At 42.8% G+C, this 14,525-nt stretch overlaps 2 protein-coding genes across 4 annotated transcripts; both read right to left on the reverse strand.

The window, feature by feature from the left end:
- Positions 1-878: 878 nt before the first annotated feature.
- On the reverse strand, positions 879-7,036 carry gprc5c (G protein-coupled receptor, class C, group 5, member C). 3 transcript variants are annotated; one of them, XM_053872007.1, is made up of 5 exons: positions 6,958-7,036; positions 3,703-4,710; positions 2,571-2,671; positions 2,374-2,484; positions 879-1,661 (listed from the first exon to the last, which is right to left on the reverse strand). In XM_053872007.1, the coding sequence occupies exons 2-5, from the start codon at positions 4,685-4,687 to the stop codon at positions 1,626-1,628; spliced, it is 1,233 nt and encodes a 410-aa protein (XP_053727982.1). In that variant the 5' UTR covers positions 4,688-4,710; positions 6,958-7,036; the 3' UTR covers positions 879-1,625. The 3 variants fall into 3 exon arrangements, with proteins under 3 accessions (XP_053727982.1, XP_053727981.1, XP_053727983.1); XM_053872006.1 differs by having other exon boundaries at positions 6,858-6,988; XM_053872008.1 differs by having other exon boundaries at positions 883-1,658; positions 6,858-6,988.
- A 2,503-nt stretch (positions 7,037-9,539) lies between these two features.
- Positions 9,540-14,359, reverse strand: gpr142 (G protein-coupled receptor 142). Its single transcript, XM_053863118.1, has 3 exons — positions 14,221-14,359; positions 12,064-12,218; positions 9,540-10,492 (listed from the first exon to the last, which is right to left on the reverse strand). Exons 2-3 carry the CDS (start codon positions 12,200-12,202, stop codon positions 9,540-9,542), a joined length of 1,092 nt encoding a protein of 363 aa, XP_053719093.1. The 5' UTR covers positions 12,203-12,218; positions 14,221-14,359.
- Positions 14,360-14,525: the final 166 nt, after the last annotated feature.

A 14,525-nucleotide genomic window follows, 5' to 3' on the forward strand; every position in this document is an offset into this window, starting at 1 on the left:
GAGGATAATGGCTAACTAGGTGGATGTATGGAGTGGCATGACATACAACTCCTGGTGGGAAATGAAGGAGAAGGAGAAGAACCCAACTTTTCGGATGACTTCTGGGAGCAGGTTTGGGTGCCAGTAGTGCCAGACGTAGCATTTTAAGTACCTCACAGACGTCATCATAGCAACTTCAAATGGTCAAAACCTTGCCTGAGCATCGATGACGCCAAGTGCGGTCAATGCTCTGAGAATCTATATGACTGTGAATGTAAGAATTAATGAAAGAATCTAAAAGTTACACCGGAGAGCAATTTCAGCGACAATGTCCAGCTGAAGACATATTTGTTTAAACTCTCTGGTGATGCCTGACTGCTCGCTGGCTGTGTTTACACTGTCGCCTTCTTTGGTAAATGATTAAGTTCCTGGGTGAGGCCACCAGAAGGTCCCAATGGTTGAGCAGAAACACACGATGGTCCCTGAAAGCATCGTGTGTTCACTAAAACTCTGTGCGTGACTGACACTTTCTCCGCTAATGATCAACTTGAAGGTAGAACACTGCAGCGTCTCAAGAGCTGGCTCGGTCACTGGATGTTTTCAAAAACAAACTTGTTGCCCAAAGGAGATACAGTAAGTTAATCACACACCAGAAAATATTTTTTTCACAAACACCAAACCCTAAAAACAAGCATCCAAAGCAGAAATCTCAACAAAAGAGACAAAATCCAAGAATAGATGAAACTGAAATGGCAGTGTTGAAAAGGGAAAACAGAACCTTCATCTTCTCATTTTACCATTGCCTTGGTGTCTCCCTCATGTCTGCTGACATAACAATTGAGTCCATGAAATCTGAAGCAAGATGCGGCAATGTCAGACTAAAATAGATCTGGAGACATTGGACACGGGCTTATCTGGGGCTGCAGCTGCAGTACAGATAGAGACCACAGAGAAGGTCTGCTGGAGACAGGAGGAGAAGGAGGAGGGGCTGAGATGAGGAGAGACACTGAGACTGTTTTTTCATGAAAGACGTTTAACAACAATTATGAAACAAATGGCAATTTATTCTAAAAGGTCAATAGTATAATACATAATAAAATAAAGAAAATCAGATGTACAATTTTATCTAAAATAAAAACATCCCAAAAATATATAAGACTGATTCAACTTTAAATTAAACATCACATAAACATCCTGAAAAAGCACTCATTCAAATGTCATAAAAACGTGTCTCTCCAGTCCGTTTACACCCACCAACATCTTGATAATCACCATCCATATTGAGACTTTCATTGTGATTAGGAAGCACAGTGCTCAGACCAGTGATTGACAGCAACCATCACAAATGTCATAGACGAAACAATGTGAAACTTTTTAAGATGCTGCTTCTAAGTGACTTTATGACAAAACACTTCAGAACTTTCAGTGAATTAAATATTTTTCAAGCATTAATTAAAAGTTATTTACAGTTCATTTCCTTCAACCTGGTCCACCCCAGGCCAGGCCAGACTTGGCGGATAGTTCTGCTGCTGAATCCAAACTCTGTAACATCCATGACTGATGGAAAACAGTGGCGTCCCTAGTGACTTGGCCCCCTTGAGCACTTCTGAACATCCCCAGAGGACGTTTTAGGAAGAGCACTCTGATCACCACTCAGCGTTCCCATGTCGACCGTTGCCCTGCTGACAGAGAGAAGCTGTTGAAGATACTGAGAATGAAACTGACAACCACAGTCTTTCAATCTGTCAGAACCACATGTGAAATAATAGCTTTTTCCTGTGTCTGATTGTACTTGTAAGTTATGCCTCACTTTTCTCATACCGCTTCTCCAAAAGGCTTTATATTTGTGCGTGTTCTGTTTATGATTTATATGAACAACATCACTTTTTCATTCAGAAAAAGGGAAATGACCGGGTTGGTATTGTGAATAGCAAGTATCAGCTTGTTAGATGATAAAACAAGAAACAACATTGAAAATACAACAAAGAAAACAACATAACTGCTGTGGTGTGTGTTTTTTTCATGCCTCTGATTTTTGTTAGTGGAAGACACAATGTTTCAACGCAAAAACCTTTTCACTGATTACCTGCATTGATGTTACCCGCAAATACCTCCTTGTTTGAATGTGGTTTCTGTTCCATTGACATCTCACAATGTACTACCACGGACTGTTCTGCTAGACAACATCCATAAATCTCTAAGCAATTTTAGATTGTTATAGAATATCGTCATTGTATATTGAGTCTTTAGATCAAAGTAAGTACTAATAATTTTCTTCGAATATGGCAGGCTAAGTTGGTTTAGTGAAGAGTGTGATGTCATCCCTGAGAAGACAAGGTAAACAACAACAAACTCAACAAACTGGCAGCAAAAGCTCATTGATCTTCGACCTACATCATTTCCATTCATGTATGCTGTACTCTGGTTCTCCACGCCGGCGCTGTCAGGTGTGGTGTTGGCACTCGCTCTGGGAATCATTGTGTCATGGGTCGGTTCTGCTGGGTTCTGGAAGGAGTCATAGATGAGAGTTACAGAATAAATGATCATATTAAGTAAGTAATAAACCACGCTTTTCTGACTATGTGTCTCACATTGGCCGCTGCTTTACTGATGAGAGCCAGTTCAGTGGGCTGGTAGACGGAACTTCTCAACTGACCCGTGTAGCCGCTGTATGGAGAGATGGGTTTGGAGGCTGAGGACGAGAAAAATAAGATGATTTCATTTTACATATGTGGGTGAAAAAGTAGTTTTTATGTGACAATTAATTACAAAATCTGTTTTACCAGTAAGATGTACTTATTTTCTTTTAGAAATTTCAATTTAGAAATTGCTTTGTAGCCATGATCCATGGCTAGCAATCTTCATGAGATGTATCATTAAGGAACAATGGCTTATTGTATGATTATATTGAATACACAAGTATTGTTTATTTTAATAAGCATAATTAATAATAATTTCAAAACATTGTTTTAACTTAGATTTCAACTTTTAGCTTTAGATTTAACCTTGTATATGTCTTAAGGATACACATTTGTTCTGTCCATTCAATTGTTGTTGTACTTTTCATTTTGTTTTAAAACAAACACAAATATTCTGCTCCACTCAATAGTCAAATTATGATTTTTCTTCGTTGTGCATCACAAGGTTACACATTTGTTCATGAGATTATCAGTCATGGTAAGGATAGTAAAACACCTTTATACAACCATCAAGCCATTTGACATTCACCTGTTTGTTTCTAGGTGTGTCTTTAAGCAAGGGATTTCCCGTTAGAGTGGACTGAATGTTGACAGCTGGGAAAGATCGCTTCGGCTTCCTTGTCACACAAGTCTCTCTAGACTGTTGCTGCTTACCCTGGTTGCCACGGTGACAGAGGAAAGGAAGTCAATTCCCTCATCGTATTAAGATGCTACCTGTACAGCGTTCACTGATAGATACCGAACAAGCAAATGAGGAAAATTCAAACATGATACACCGTGGATATAGAATGACACGCACACCCTGTCCATAGGGACGGATGTTCAGTTTGTCATCTGAACCAATTCTGGTCGAGTGATACAGAACAGTGCATTCTGTAGAATCATCACTTCTGTGCAGGGAAATGTAATTTTAGCTCAACCTTTGTCTACAGAAGAGAGTCCTCACCTTGACACACCTCAGAAACAGCATTCCATTAGAAGAGGGTCAATTTCATGAGAGACAATGAAGCTCACTGCTACATACCTTTGCTGGGCTCGTCCATGCTGAAGGCCTTGTTTTCCATGAAGATGCTCTGGGCACTCGTTTCTTTCAGGATGGTCTCGTAACCAACCCCTCTGTTTGCGAATGAATCCTCTCCGAAGCTTGGCTGACTCTCATCGTCGCCTGCTAAACTGCACAGTCGCGGGATTGTGTGGAAAACCACAAACACCCAGGCGTTGACCACCAAAGCTATGGCCATGGTTGGATCGTCCATTATCACACCACCAGTCTGCTCATTGCCGTCAAGGTACATGACAATCCATGCCACCCAAATGCAGACAGACAAAAAGGTGGTCACAGCGATAAAAGCTGCTTCTGTCTTCCATCGATTGTACTTTCCTGCCATGACAGTCAGACTGGACACCAGGGTGGTCAACAGCAGAGTCATTACGTAGATCAGACCAATGACAAAATCATGTTTCGTAATGTTGCATGGTGTTGATGTCTCTCGACCTTCGTGGACTCCACCAAGGGGTTCGAGTGGGTATCGGACCACCGTGATGATGAGCCACTCCGTGTTGATGATGACTTGAACCAGCCATAGACCCAAGGCCCCCAAACACAGGACCCAGGCACGTGGGGAGACGTTCTTCTGAGCCAGGATGTTCAGCCTCACAGTCTGCATCAACATGCAGGAAAAGCAGCCAGCAAACAGCACGCCAAAAAGGAACCTCCTGGAGGCACATGTGGAGAAGTCCTTCCCCACAATAAAGGCAAAGGTCAGACCGAAGAGCCCAGCCGTGCAGACCAAAAAGCCAAAGTGAAGAGCCAAGGAGCTCCGGCAGTTCCGGTCTTGGACAAATGGCAAACTGGCGAGCAGAGCGATGAAGAGAACGATGCAGACGGCAACACCGGCGGCGACAAAGGCTTCAACCGTGATGCCCCAGGCCGCGCTGAGGTCACACAGGTTGTAGTAGAGAGAGTCCACATTAGGGCCGCAGCCATTAGGCGTGGAGTTCGTCGCCATTGTAAGACAGATTGGACTGGTTCCTGGACACAGAGGGAATGAGTGAAAAGTCTGGGAGGTAGGATTTTTAAATAAATGACGCTCCCACTTAGGCAAACATTTGTACCATGATATCACATGCCAAGCCCATACTTACCACAAGAATTCACTGTTTATACAAGAATGATTTTTATCAAAGAGATTTAAGTGCTCTTCACATGAGTTGATGTCTAAAGAGCCAGGAACCTGTAGCTCATTAACCACAGCACAAACACACCGAGGGGAGAGTTCAGAGGGTGTCAAACTCACAACCTTTCCTACTGCATGATACCAAATGCTTACCAAACAAAATAACCAACTGCCAATCACTGGGAATTAAAAAAGAGATATATACACTGAAAAAAGCGCACATACCACATGGTTGAAAAACAGCTACTTCATAATGAACACTGAGCAATCTAGTGTGGAAATACATTTACAAAAAAAAGGTGACGTTCATTACAATCCTTTGAAAATACTACATATTCAATCAATGCCAATTCAGTTCTGAGGAAGTGTTTAACCAAGATAGTTATGTAACTGAAATGTTCTTTAACTGAAGAAACAAAAGTGGTGATATAAGAAGGACCAGCCACTCAACATTCGAGATTTAAACAAAAAAGGCACCACCCCACCCAGCATTTATTATCAGTGTCTACATCACTCTTATGCTGGTATGATAACACCACTTGAGTAAATACCAACATTTACAACACGTTCATAAAAGAAATAAAATCAACTAGAACAAAGTAACATGTGACAGAGCCAGTTCAGAAAAATGCTACAATGTCCTTTCACACAGAAACCAGAGATTATTGTCATGATTTAGGATGGAATATGTGTAAGACAGTGGCAACCCAAACAGAGGTCAGACATTCACGTATCAAGGATGATGACTAAAGCGTTAGTTGGTAGGTACTAGAGGTAGGACTTTGAAAATGCGTTAAAATATTTAATTTAATTTAATTTAATTTAAACAATTTGCTCTCCAGACAACACGGAACGTTTGTAAGTTAAGTTTGTAAGTTGAGTTCCTTGTCCACTGATCACACTGATGCACAAGGCACATCACAACTAGGATGAGCATTCCTCCAAACATGGAGGAATCTGCTGAGAATACGTTACTTGGACTAATGGGGGGCAAGTTTCATTTGAAGACAAATATTTTCAAGACATTAAAAGAGCTTTAGTTTAAAGCTTACACTACTGAGAAGCAACAGAGCCTCGGCTTTGGACAGCCCAACAGCTAACTCTTAATAACAAGCATATTTATGGGCCGTCCCGCAAAGAAGAGTTCACCACTTCTGTCATTGTCCACACAAATAAACTCTGAGTTTGAATATGGCCCACACAGATGAGCACCTCACCTGCTCTTCTCTCCTGAACATCCCTGACGTAGCTCATTTCTTGTCACACTTCATTTCAATGTTATACGTAGAGTCAGCCAGACGCCGGGTCAGGAGATGTGTAACTCGAGAACCCAAAAGAAAACATTTCTCAATCTTGAGACCCAAATATTTTCACTTACTCCCAAAATATTTCAGAAGTTATAGACTTTTTGGTTTTTGTCTTTCCAGAAACGTTTAGGTTAGGTACACTAAAGTGTGACTCCTTATTCCTACAAAAGCAACAACCGGAACAACAACAGCATTTACATTTTTCCCTCTTGATTTTCATTCTCCACACATATTGCAACAAATCACCTTGACCTTTTTCCTGTCAAAAAGAGGAGGAAAAGGGTCAAGTTAAACCTTTTGACAAAAAGATGGGACACTTTATTTTAAAGGACCAAACAATGAATATTGAAGCGAATAATCTCTGATGCACTTAAAATTGTCTTGCAAGAAATGTCACGTTTCAGAAGACAACACAAAAAATCAGAAATGAAAACTTGAATTCACGAGGAATTAAAGGGAGAAACTGGACATGGGCATTATAGAAAGAGTCTTGTTTAAAACAAATATAGTGATTTTGTGGCGTGTGTTCATGATGGATTAACTACGCTGATGTATACACAATGGATAAACGTGAGATTAGATTAGTTCGATGGCCTTAGATCGAGGTTAACTTGCTTCTATCGAGCTTTTATTTTGAAATAAACAGCTCGGTGATACGGTCATTGCAGAACAAATATCTGACTAAAAAGCCTCACCTGCGTCTTTTCACCTGCTGCCACTGTCCTATGTCCAATCACAGAACAAGAATCCCGCACAAAAACAGTGTAAGAGAAAGCTCCCTACACAGACACTCACCGGAAACTGGAGGGGAAAACAAAAGGGCGAATCTCGATCAGGACCTGGCGCTGAAGCTGGTGACCCCCACCTTGTCCCCTGACGGAGAGACTCCCGCTCACACGCACAGAAACACCTGATTCATGTATGGGGCGCCCTCTGGTGGTCAGATAGACGATTGAGGTCTCCAGATTTTCCCCTGACGTTTTAAAAAAAACGTCATCAACGACCATCTGATACTCTTCAGAAAATTAGCTTTAGTTTGTGAAAACAAATTTCCAATTTCAAAATAAAAACAAAACCTCCTTGTCATATAAAGACGAACTTGTTAACTGAGTGCAAAGAAAACACAAACTGTTCTGAATAACATGTTGCATGTTCAATTGTATCAAGGTAAACTCGTACTTATGGTTCACGACTTTATATAGAAATACACTCAAATCAATCATGGCCGCAGAAGTCACAGGAGGAGGAGACAATGGGGAAGATCAAGGAGTGTCAGTATCTGCAGTCAGTAGTTTCAGGTGTTACATAAGGTTCTATAATTCTGGTTCTGACATCAGAGTAGACCCAGGTCACCTGGTGGCTGAAACTGTGTGGACTCCTGTGAGGACCGATGTTTTGTTTTGGAAGGGCTCTCATGTTGCTAGGTGCCTTCAGAGATTTAAAGGGCCAGACGCTGCTTTTGAATCATCTCCAGACCTCCAGAGTGTTGTAGGTTACAGTGTAACGCACACACACTTATCTGCCAGTCAGACTCGCCACCTGCTGGTCAGAGCCGCTGCCTCATTCAGAGACTAAACACTGGACAGGTGGACAATAAGTTACCACCCCACCTCATCCTTCATGGCCCACATACTTACCTCACCACTCAGCTCAACAGCTACATCCGCCTGGCCTCCCCAAACCTCCTCCTCGGGTTTAATCCCACACATTTGCTTTATCCCCAATCGTCCCCCGACCAAACCTTCTGTTGAAGTTTGTCAGCGGAGCTTCCATGGTGTTCTTGTCATATAGAGATCTAAACCTCTGCTTCTCTGATCTCATCTGGTCTCTGTGGGCCTCTGGACCCCTGCTGGATGAGGGGGTCTGAGAAGGGTCCACATCTGGATTCTGACCGAACTGACTCCCAGGAACTGGTCCTGCATTTGTGTGAGGCTGACTTGTTATACACCAAGATAAGAAGACTTGTTATACACCAAGATAAGAAACAAAAGAAAACCTGCAGGTTGTTTTTGACAGGTTGCAAACATCTGCAGAAATCAAACAATTGATCACTGCGCGTTTTTCTGTCATCACTTCCTCCTCATGTGTTGAAGGAAATATGGAAGAGTGGAAATTTACCAGCTGATGAGGTTGTGTACGTGACAGTTCATCTGTTTGTGCAGCAGGGGAGTTGTGTGATTTGTGTATTTGTGCAGCAAGCTAATGTGCGTGTGGTGTATGTGTGAACGTCTTTGTCTTTAAGTGGTGCAGTGACCTGGTGTGTGTTTGGTCACAACCTCCGACCGTCCGTTAAAATGAGTTGAAGCAGAAGATTTTAAAAGAAAGTGCGGTCAGCAGCAGAAAAGAGGATTCTCATGTTTCATAAGTCAGATGCTGACAATGCTGCAGATTCACTCAAGGCTGGGCAGGAAATGATCAAATCCTTTTCGTAACGCTAAACGGTGAACTGGGTCAAATGCGAGTGTTTATGGGGTTATCATTATGAATGAGTCACTGTGACCGCTGAGGCGTGATCAGAACTACCAGTTTTTATTTGCACGGCTCCCTTCTCACATGCTAGCATCCCTCAACGGTGCTCCTCAGTTACATGTGACAGGACTCCTGTAGGTCAGAGCCAGTGACATAATATTTGGATGCAGATGTGTGTCTAGTTATTGTCAGTGTTATGAAACACACTTAACACCGGCCACATTACTGGAACAAAGTGTACTGCAACAATTGAAGAGCGGTGTTGCGTGTTTGAAGGTCAAAATCATATCATAGTTTATCTAAGCCAAACGTCCTCACAAGCACGATCAAGACCCTGACATGTGGTGGCTCTGCACCAAGCTTCAATGTGGCATGCATGAATCTCAAAATAAGTCTTTACAAAAATATAATCTCTAGGCAAGAAAACACTAGACTTCACTTTTGTAATAAATAAATATAACGTGGCTATTCATCATCAGTTTATACATAACAAATTAATTTGAAGGGAAAAAATACATTTTAAAAAAACAAGTCTTCCCTTCCAGGGGGAAGTCTGATTTTTTTTGTTTTTTTTTTAAATTACACGATTCTGTGTTGTCTGTCCCGAGTTCTGAAGATTCATGCCAGTATGTTTGGCATGCCTCTTTTTTCTCCTTCTTTTTTCAAAGCGTTAACATGACATCACCAAGACAGTGCCTTCTGATGACCACCCAGGTGAAAAGATGCAGAGAACTTGATTAAAATGAGTCTGCACAACCCTGACACTAAAAATAATTAAAAAATAATACGAAATATACACAGTTTTTTATTCACTGATGAATAAACAACAACAAATCAACTTCATAAACTGTCAGTTTTCATCCAAACTGACTAAGTTGTATATTCTTGACAGAAATTACCAGTCAGACTCACAAAGATTTCCGGTCATTCAACGGCGTGAGCGCAACAGAGTCTCGGCGCCAGCCTTTGTTGTTGACGCTGTATAAAGAGGAGACAGAGGCGTTTGCAGCTGGTGCTGGCTGTGCCATGGTGCGGTGAGGAAACCTTGGACCGCCCCGAAGCAGCAGAACGTCCCGCACGGTGACACGGAACGGTTTACTGACAAAACAGTAGAGAAAGAAGTTCACCGCGGTGTTGAGCATCGCTAGCATGTTGGACAGGTCAAAGGCTAAGTGGACTCTCCAGTCCCGGTGTACTGAAGACACGTACAGATGGTAGATGACCACCATGGTCCTCGGTGCCCACAGAATCGCAAAAACAGAGGTGATCGCAAGAAGCATGGCGGTGGTCTTCCCAAGGTGACGGGGTGGGGTAGACTTGTGCTCTCCCTGGCCTGGACGCTGGTGCTGTCTCACCCTCAGATGGTGGATGATCAGTGAGTTCAGAACCAGGAAGATGCTGCAGGGCAGGAAGTAGATGATCGTAACGTGGGTCCAGATGAGGGTGGCATCCAGCGCCGTAGGGGGGCGGCTGTTCCGCCACACGTCCGACCACCAGAAAAATGGAATGCCGGAAACCAGCGACAGCACGAGGACGGCTGCAATGATCTTCCGGGCACGAGCTGGATAGCTGATCTGTCTGTGTAGCAACGGGTGACACAGGGCCACATAGCGGTCTACGGTCAGTGGCACGGTGGACCAGATGGAAGCGTGGTTGGCTGCGAACTCGGCGGCACTAACAGAGTGCAGCAGCAACTCAGGGACCTCACGGTGGAAAACCGCAGTCTCCAGCAGGAAACCAACGAAGATAATGAAGAGCTGCGAGAGGATATCGGAGCATGTCACTGCCAGCAAGTAGCAGTAAAGAGCTCTTTTGGTGCGACATGCCAGTCGGGTCAGCGCCACGGCCGTGAGAATGTTCACTACAATGCCAAGGGAAAGAGAAGGTTACATCTTGTGAATGACTGTGCCTCTCATGTTTTTACTTTTCTCTTTATTCAATTGTGTGATAAAGATTAAGGTAATGATTTTCGCATTTTGGCATTCTGCCTTAACTCAACCAGTCATGGAGGCTAGTGAATCAGAGGTGTTTGCAAACATAACTCAGAAACAGACAAACACATTTTTGAGTTTTCATTTAGTGATATCAATCTGAAGGATATCTCTAGGACTGGTGGCTTGTCAGGACGTGGTACTGACTAAGTATGGCAAAACATGCCCACACAAATGCACACGTTTGTATTTCTATCCTTGTGGGGACATTCTGAGGGTTCTCATTGCGATAATGGTTTACCCAGCTTCTCAACCTAAACCTAACCATACAAAATAAATGGACAAATTTAAACCCAATTATAATGACCCGGTTATTTTGTTTTAATTTAAGTTTTAATCCACCGATTTTGACTCCACGTTGTTCGGACGAGCAAAATGGTCCAAACTAAGCCAAATGTGTTTCTCCCCAAATTGGTCTTAACAAGAATAGATAAACCATGCACACTCACATGTTTGTTTTGCTATCTTTGTGAGGACTTCTCATTGAACTAAGCCTCTCACCCTTAATTTAACCATCCACAACACATGGCTAACGTTAACCAGGACTCTGAACCAAACTTACACCCAGCAACTTAATAATCAGCAACTTTAACTGATGTTTTCAGAACCTTGTAAGGACAGGCCAATCTGTCCTCACAAAGCAAAATGTCCTCACAAGAAGGTGGCTTGTCAAGACTTGGTACTCACAAGTATGGCAAAACATGGTTTGTCGCACCATGATTGTGGGGTCCATAATGCTTTCCCCATCCTCTCACACTAAACTTAACCAACCATTCATAAACCCAATTTTATTGATCCAGTTATTTTGACGTATAAACCCTCAAATTTAGGCTTAACCTTGCTCGGACCGGGAAAATCCTACCTAAGCCAAATGTCTTTGAAGGTGTTTTTCCAAGAATTGGTCCTCGCTAGGGAAGTTCAAACAGACACACACACACACACACACACACACACACACACACACACACACACACACACACACACACACACACACACACACACACACACACACACACCGACCCCGGGAGTCATTATGGAGCTGACCTCGAGGTCACATGAAGCTGTGAATCTGGTGATCAATATCTCATCACTGTTAATTTGCAAACCTGGACATACATCACCCAACATTCAAGGATAATGGTCTTGTTCTATTGATGCGAAAAGACATTTAAAGGAGCAATTAATAATTGAGAGTAAAGTCAGAAGCAGCTGATTGGTTCATATGCCTAACATATTATTCATTTGGCAAGGAAATGGGAACTCCCTTCATTATCATGTCCTCACAGATTTACACAGTTATCTCATAAAGTCATAACTTTCAATCAGTAATCCATCTTGTGTCTTTCTAAAACAGAAAGATCACTTTTTCAAACCACACATCAAACTCTTTCAAACCACACTTTCAAACCACTGAAAATTTTGCTTTAACATGAGCCTCTACCTGGGACCCCCACACAGAGCAGTATGCTGTAATAGATGACAGGGATGAAGCCCAAGACACACGGGGACCTCTGCAGCTCCTCTGGTTCCAGGTCCAGATCCCGGTGGCCCCACTCCGTCACATTGGGCCACTCGATCATGACCCAGGTGTTGAACCTGTAGGAAACACAGATTTAAAGTTTGGTCAAATATGCGTGGACATCTTCACTGTAATGGACCGGTTCTGGTTCCATGGTGATGAGAAACTCCTTCACATATTAGACTGTGGGTCAACAGCCACAGATGTGCCTTCAGTGACCCCTGGCCCTGCTTAGTCTCCTCCATCCTGTTTTCCTCTTGACTTGGTCGGTTCACTCAGGAAAGTGTGTTTGGATTCTCTGACACTGAACCAACACCACGTCAGACGCATCACTGGACTCAGCTCTCTGAGCTGAGTTGCCAACTATTGTTCCTCTAATGTCCCTAACATAATGGTTTTCACTTCAAACACAACATGGCTTTTTGTCTGTTTATTTAAATTATTTACCACGTTCAACTGGTTCAACTTTATCTGCCAACTATTGAATACGTTTTTGATGCTAGTAAACATAAATAAACTGTTCTACAGCAGTGAAATAACAGTAAGATGAATGAAATAATTATGCTGTCAGATGATTTATCTTATTAGTTGTGCAAAAAAATTCATGCACAAATGAGTCTACATAATATGTGGTACTAGCTGCTTTGCAAACACTACAGAAACTATCTAGGAGTGGTGGCAGTTCTAAAATAATGTGAAGACAGCTTCAGTGGAGCCATTCTTCTGCCAGCACAGCACTAAAATCCTGAATGCTAACTGGTCAGTCACCTGATGAGAGAATTGGTAGTAAAAGTGAGAGATGAGGAACAGACTTCTCTTCTAGCAGATCGGATCAGAATCCCTCAACAACAACCGTGTCAAATTACCTGTCGTTCATTGTCTAGGATGGGCGGCTGGAGGCGGAGCTTCACGTGACAGGTGTAAATCCAGGTGAAGCGGCAAAAACTAGCTTGCAACACCAGACCTCAGAAACAAACATGGTTCTGATGCGCTGGCTGGATCTGAGGATTTTAGCGCAGGAGGTGGGTTTGTGGGGGGTTTGGAACCCGGGAAGCAGAATTCTATATCTGCTGCTGAGTATTTAATTATTCATCCGGACGCTGCAGCTGAAACAACAACCGGCACCAAGTGCAGGCTGGAGCCAGAATGTTTTCATCACCGACAGCCCACACTTGAACTTCAAGTGGTGCTGTCGTCTTAAATGCGAGCGATCGCAGGTTTGTAAGAAGTTGCCCAGCAATGAAACACATGAGCGGCTAATTCCAAGCCCAAACATAGAAGCGCTGATGTTGTAGAGGTGCAGTTGTCTCCCTCCAGACGGAAGCGTACAAAGATCTTTTGATTCATTTCTTTCCAATTTAGTACCACTTCCCCTCGATATATTGTCATGACATTATGGTACTGTCATGGCACTGCCTTTTATATTTGTATAGTCTTTTGTTCACAAAAAAACTCATACCCAAAACACAAAAAGTTACTTGATGAACAAAATTAGATGTAGTGGAACATATTTTCAAGTAAATTAAAAATATTTCTAAAATTCAAGAGTAATTATCCAGTGTATAAAAACATTCTGTTACCACGAGGGTTGAATGTAAAATACTGATATATGTACATATATTTCTGCATCTGAAATGTTTAAAAAGCTTCTAAAAGGTTTAGCAACTTAAAGACGTTCAAATGAACATTTAAAGTTCAGAAGTCAATGTGACAACTGCCTTCTGGCTCTGTCAGGCATGCAAAAGAGACTCAGCTCACAAGTGAAATGTTTGAGACAACACCAGAAATCGCGATCACATACTACAGTAATGTTGAAGCGATCCAAAGCGATCTCAAAATACCAACATACCAGAGTGTGACCCTCAGTGAGTGGTGATTCCGGGTCAGAGCAGTTGACTAGAGAGAACCCAGAACAGGTTTTTGGTATAAAATATTTTCTGGTTCTACAGATGACAAATGTTCTGGACCAGGACGAAGCCCAGACTCCTCCAGATCAGAACCGCAAACATCTGAAGTCAGTGAAGTGGATCGCCGCTGATTAGGAATCATCTTTGACCATGGTGAAGTCCTGCCTTTTACCTCCTGGTCCGGTTGTCAGGTCGATGGTCCCTCCTGATGACTGGGCTGCATCATCTGCGGCTGACCTCCATCTCTGCTGACCCTGAGAGGTGAAGATTCGGTGAGGAGTCCAGGAGATCAGGAGGGCATCACTGCAAAGACTCAGAAAGAGAGAGAGAGACGGACAGAGAGCAGGGGACGGAGGGAGAGTGGGAGGGACGAGGAGGGGAGGGCGAGATGGGGAGGGAGGGGAATGATGGAAGAAATCATATTTTTAACACGCACACACAGGGAGTTAACAGCAAACATTTATTCTCCACAAAGGT

The sequence above is a fragment of the Synchiropus splendidus genome, chromosome 1 (genome assembly GCF_027744825.2).
Source record: "Synchiropus splendidus isolate RoL2022-P1 chromosome 1, RoL_Sspl_1.0, whole genome shotgun sequence".
NCBI lineage: Eukaryota > Metazoa > Chordata > Actinopteri > Syngnathiformes > Callionymidae > Synchiropus > Synchiropus splendidus.

Excerpts from the sequence above, each read along its gene's own strand:
- gprc5c (XM_053872007.1), bottom strand. The coding sequence starts at position 4,687 with ATGGCGACGAACTCCACGCCTAATGGCTGCGGCCCTAATGTGGACTCT. Across the intron at positions 2,672-3,702 it reads CATGGACGAGCCCAGCAAAG|CCTCCAAACCCATCTCTCCA; the intron begins GTATGTAGCAGT and ends TCTCGTCCTCAG. Across the intron at positions 2,485-2,570 it reads TCAGTAAAGCAGCGGCCAAT|AACCCAGCAGAACCGACCCA; the intron begins GTGAGACACATA and ends GACTCCTTCCAG.
- gpr142 (XM_053863118.1), bottom strand. The coding sequence starts at position 12,202 with ATGATCGAGTGGCCCAATGTGACGGAGTGGGGCCACCGGGATCTGGAC. Across the intron at positions 10,493-12,063 it reads GCTCTGTGTGGGGGTCCCAG|TGAACATTCTCACGGCCGTG; the intron begins GTAGAGGCTCAT and ends TTGGCATTGTAG.